Source organism: Oppia nitens, unplaced genomic scaffold, assembly GCF_028296485.1.
Source record: "Oppia nitens isolate AA-2021 unplaced genomic scaffold, nextdenovo-longstitch-racon4-pilon3 scaffold62_pilon_pilon_pilon, whole genome shotgun sequence".
Taxonomy (NCBI): Eukaryota; Metazoa; Arthropoda; class Arachnida; order Sarcoptiformes; family Oppiidae; genus Oppia; species Oppia nitens.
Genome location: NW_026533246.1, coordinates 61,687 through 67,686, shown reverse-complemented (window position 1 = coordinate 67,686; position 6,000 = coordinate 61,687). Strand labels below are relative to the sequence as shown.

General features: G+C 30.0%; 1 protein-coding gene across 1 annotated transcript; it reads right to left on the bottom strand.

Annotated features, from left to right (window-relative positions):
• Nucleotides 1-583: 583 nt before the first annotated feature.
• Nucleotides 584-2,873, bottom strand: LOC128962014 (2-aminomuconic semialdehyde dehydrogenase-like). Its single transcript, XM_054308333.1, is given in 5 exon segments — nucleotides 584-1,106; nucleotides 1,715-2,180; nucleotides 2,183-2,265; nucleotides 2,359-2,559; nucleotides 2,674-2,873. Coding segments are annotated over 5 exon segments (1,473 nt in total).
• Nucleotides 2,874-6,000: the final 3,127 nt, after the last annotated feature.

The following is a 6,000-nucleotide window of genomic DNA, read 5'->3' as shown; positions in this document are numbered from 1 at the left end:
AATAATAATAACAATTAAACATTAGATAACACATAGATTTATTATGAAAATAAATTATAAAACTAATGTAATAATTTTTTTTTATAAATTGATAATTTCTTTATTGTATTAACTTTTATTAAATTCAGTTATTACTTTTTATTTATTTGATTTTACATTTATATTAATACTATTAGTTTAATCAATATTTATAATGAAATTGTTATTGTTTTATTGTTGTAATTAATGTTAGTTTTATGTAAATGTTTTTCATAAATTATTTTATTAACTTTATTTGTTTAAACTGCATTATATTTTAAGTATATTGTATATTTTTGTGTTTGGCCATCCTACTTTATATATGTCTAACGCAACGCTAACCTAATATCTACTGTATAATACTGTATTAATATTATGCAAAATATATCATCATTGCATAATAAAATTTTTCCATACAATTTTATCTGGATAATTTTCAAAAAAAAAATTATACAAGCAAAAATAATAATAGATTTTATTTTTTATAGTTAACAAAATTATTAAATCTAACATTTATACATAAAAATTAAATTAAAAATTAAATTCATTTATTTTWAATTTACTATTATTTATTAGTTTTAAGACAAATAGTTTTCTTTTCAGTATAAAACTCTCGGGAATCCAAAGTTGCCTCCCGTCCCGTTCCCGACTGTTTTTGTCCACCAAAAGGCATATTCAGATTGCGGACGAGCCAACAGTTACACCAGACAGTACCGACCCGAAGTCGATTGGCTACAGTGTGCACCCGATCCACATTACTCGACCAGACACTGGCCGACAAGCCGTACGGACTATTGTTAGCCCGCGTGACGACCTCGTCCTGAGTATCAAACGGTACTACACAGACAACCGGTCCGAATATTTCTTCACGCATACAGGCGCTGTCGTCACGAATGTCGGTAATAACCGTAGGACTTACGTAATAGCCGGCCGTGTGATCGGTGTCCAGTTTGAATGGTACCGACCGGACAGTAGCGCCTTCATTACGGGCCAACTCTATGTATTTCAGTACTTTTTTCTGATGATCGCTGCTTATCATTGGACCAATAAGTGTATCATTGTTGGTGGGGTCGCCAACTTTCATTTGACTGATATTTTGAATAAATAAAAATATATTTATATAATGTTAATTTAATAATAAAACTTTTAGATAAATAAATTTTATCATTAGTATAAAATGTTAATAATTGTTCATGGTCATTATATTATAGTGTTTAAGTTATGAGTATTTAGTATTATTTTTTTGATAATTTTTTTTGTTCCTATAATTGGCAAATAATTTATCACATAAATAGTATTACTTAAAATCAATATTACATTTAAATTAATATACAAATATTATCTACAATACAATACTGTACGATATTAGTCTTTTCCCTATTAAACTATATTTGATTACTCATAAAAATATTTTAATAGATATTTTTTTTGTCAATATAAACTGTTTTATCATCATTGAAAACTTTTATCATAATTTATTATATGTATTGAATTAAATATATTAAATATAAACAATTTTTTAAAAAAGTTTGATAAATATTCATCAATTATAGGGTTTTTTCCATAACAACAACAAAAATAAATAATACTAACTAAAGTAATATTAAAAGTTATAAAAATTATAAATATCATATAATAATGTCTAATAATTAATTTAAAAATAATATACAATAGTGTAATAAAGTATAAAACTTACAGCACATCACTGGTGAACCTATCGACAAACACCTGATAAATAGACTTTTGGACATACAGTCGACTGGAGGCCAGACATATTTCACCGGAGTTGAGAAAACACGACCTAATTATTTGCGGCAAAACTGTGTCCAGATTTATGTCGTCAAAAATAATGGCCGCATTTTTGCCGCCCATTTCGAGCGATAGTTTCTTGAACAACGGTGCCGATCGTTGAGCAATACGGGCACCGGTAGCCGTACTTCCGGTAAATGATATGATGGGTACGTCGGGATGTTCGACAATAGGTTCGCCAACATTTTGTCCTAAACCAAACACCATATTGACAACACCGGGCGGTAGACCGGCTTCCTCTAACAAGTGGCACAATTTGTAGGCCGTCACCGATGTCAGTTCACTAGGTTTGGCTACCACTGTATTACCGTAGGCCAGTGCCGGCGCTAGTTTGAATGTCAACAAATATAGAGATTCCAGGGCGTTATAATGCCGGCCACACCTATCGGTTCGTGAGTAGTATAGTTGATGACACCGGCATCGGGATCGGTAATTGAGCTGAACAAACAAATATAAGTGGGTGTGTGTTATTATTATATAACACTACATATATATAAATATAATATATAATTTAAGTCCCAAATAAATTACATGTTTGTATCGTATAGTATAGCGTTGGCAAAGTGCCGAAAGTTGTGTGCCGCCCGCGGTATGTCCAGAGTAGTGGCCAACCACAATGGTTTACCCTGATCCCATGATTCTAACTGTGCCAACTCTCGGGCACTGAATTCAATGAGCATGGCCACTTTGTTTAATATTTGTGACCTTTCCTGGACACTTGTTTTAGACCAACTGTTTTGTTTAATAAATTTTATTTTTATTATTATTGAAAAATATGATAACTATTTGTATTGTATTAATTATTGTTATATAAATATTAATCAATCAATCAAACAAACAACTTGCCTTTCAAATGCACGTTTGGCAGCACTGACTGCCCGTTGGACGTCCTGTTCATTGCTGTCCGGTATGAATGCGTTGACCCGATTGACAGCTGGATTATAACTATTGAAATAGTTGTCCGATTTTTCAAACTTGCCGTCGATATAGTTGTGCACTTCGATGGTCTTATCGCTTACCGAATTGGATCTTTTCAATGGTGACATCTCAGGGCTTATGTATGTTATGTCAACTTATTTGTTTAATAATTAATAATAACAAAAAAAATATATAAGATTTTCAATTAAAACTTTTGAAAACTTCAATATTGTTTGAAACGGAAAATTGGAAAAAATAGACAAATTATTTGCTGAAATAGTTTACGATTTTATAAATTTAATAACATATTTGAAATAAATACAGTTAAATACATTTTTTTAAAAAAAAACTGATAGTAATTTTTTGTGGATAATATAGTACTGGTAATTATGTGGTGAATAACATTTGGACAGTAAGTGACTGTCTATAAGCTCCGGGAGTTTTTTGTTCAATTGATAAAGTATGTATTTCTCCACATTAAATCTTTAATATTCACAAATAAAACCTTGATCTTTGAATCATATATTTAATATTAATTGATATATTAATATTGATAACAATTTTGATATGAATTTCAATAAATAATCAAAATATTTATATTATTTATAAATAGCTATTATTATAAATCAAATATAATAAGATAGATATATAAATAACTGTTAGAAAAATCTGTTTCTAATGTTATATAATAATAATATTTAGTTATTTATTTTATGCACTTATTTTTTAATCAATTGTTTTGAGAAAATATTTTATTTTTAAATTTATTTTTTATTATTATTAATATTTGGCCGATCAGAAGCTGAACTACCAGAGCTAAAACTCGGTTTTTTCAACAGAAAACAGATCTTTGGGTCCTAATAAACATATATCGATAAAAATWATTGCGYGGAAACACCTAAAAYCTACTCAAATCTGACCTAACWTACCTGACCTTATATACATAAACTTATTCTAATATATTAAACTTTAATAAATAATACTTAGTAATTATAACAGTTTAGCKCGAGAATAWTATTTTTAATTGTTARCAATAAAATGAACGKTAAAACGTGGYGARCACTTATACATTAGGTTAGGTTAAGTTAACATTTRTGTAATACCATTATAATTAGGTTAAGGTTGCGGATCGAACACCAGGTTAGGTAACGGAGCGAACACTAATACATTAGGTTAGGTTATGTTATCATTTTTATATAAAATACAATTTTATTGTTAAAAATAAAAAATAATATTCTCGCGCTAAACAGTTATGATTACTAAGTATTATGTATTAAAGTTTRATATATTAGATTAAGTTTATGTATATAAGGTCAGGTATGTTAGGTCAGATTTGAGTAGGTTTTAGGTGTTTCCGCGCAATAATTTTTATCGATATATGTTTATTAGGACCCGAAGATCTGTTTTCCGTTGAAAAACCGAGTTTTAGCTCTGGTAGTTCAGCTTCTGATCGGCCCTAAAATTTGTAAAAATTTTTAGTACTACTACTTATTTTGTAAACTAAACTTTATAAAACTATACTGTAATTACTTATAGGCTATATAAACGTTACTATCTAAATATTTAATAATCATATTTTATGTTATTTTAATTAAAAACAAAATTTGATTTAACAATACATTACATAATTACTTACATATCAATTAATTTTTTACTATAACTATGACTTTATAATAAATAGTACTAATTTAATTATTTTTGATCCGATAATTCAACAGTTTCTTTGTGCGGGATTGACTGAACTGCGGTCATCAATGGGAAATTCTGCGGTCGGCTAATACTCGAATACGGTAGGTCAGATGTTGCGGTCACCAATAGAAAAGTTGTAGAGGACAAAAAGTTTATGTTGAAATGTATGGTCAAAAAAAATATCTGACCACTAGGGACCACATAAAAAAATTAAAACTTGTATTTTATAACTAATGATGCTGCGGTCAGCCATATCTCGAATATGGTTGGTCAGATGTTGCGGTCACCAATAGAAAAGTTGTAGAGGACAAAAAGTTTATGTTGAAATGTATGGTCAAAAAAAATATCTGACCACTAGGGACCACATAAAAAAATTAAAACTTGTATTTTATAACTAATGATGCTGCGGTCAGCCATATCTCGAATATGGTTGGTCAGATGTTGCGGTCACCAATAGAAAAGTTGTATAGCACTGACCGCCATTTTTTAAATAAAAATTTAAATTTTATTTATAGATCCCCTTGTAAACCTAAATCTATTAATTGTATTTTTAATTGTCCACAACAATTTTATCTTTGACCGCAAGATCTGACACTGTTTTCCAGTTAATCATTGACCRCAATTTTTTAAAATTAAATTTTWATATTTTTTTTGTGCCCCTGGTGAACTTWTTTTGATGATTTTTTCAAGTGAATTATTGTTTTTAACATTTTGTCCTMTACAACTTTTCTATTGGTGACSGCAACATCTGACCAACCATATTCGAGATATGGCTGACCGCAGCATCATTAGTTATAAAATACAAGTTTTAATTTTTTTATGTGGTCCCTAGTGGTCAGATATTTTTTTTGACCATACATTTCAACATAAACTTTTTGTCCTCTACAACTTTTCTATTGGTGACCGCAACATCTGACCTACCGTATTCGAGTATTAGCCGACCGCAGAATTTCCCATTGATGACCGCAGTTCAGTCAATCCCTCTTTGTGCTGCTATCGAAAACCAATCCGTTTTGATCTCTAGTGTGTGTATGTATTGCATGTCATTGACTATCAATTTATAAGTCAATAAAAGTTATATTAAAAATTGTTGCAATCATTCATCAAATATTAATATTAATGTAAAACACGTGTTATTATTGCATTGCATTTCATTCACATCGATGTTAACAATACGAGTCATATATGATATTATCAATCAATCATAACATCACATATCTATCGCTACTAAATTATTTTTTTTCTCTCTCTCTCTTTCTCTCGCGGACACCACCAATATGTCTGATCTACGGCTCGGACCCGATTGGCGCCAGAGTTTTATCACTCACGTGGAAGTCACTGACAAATGCATTACTTTTTCGGCCCAAAGTGACCGCAATTTAGTGACCCGATTTGATCAGATGATAAACCGTCACTTACTAGACATGTTTAACGTGTGTTATGCAATGGCCGGCGATCGTCAATTCCCCGACTTTCATGTCGGCAAATATTACATGTTTTGGTTAGTATTGACTGACTCGTGAGTCGGTCTTTGTTTGTAATTAGTGGCTAATTATTATTTTTTGT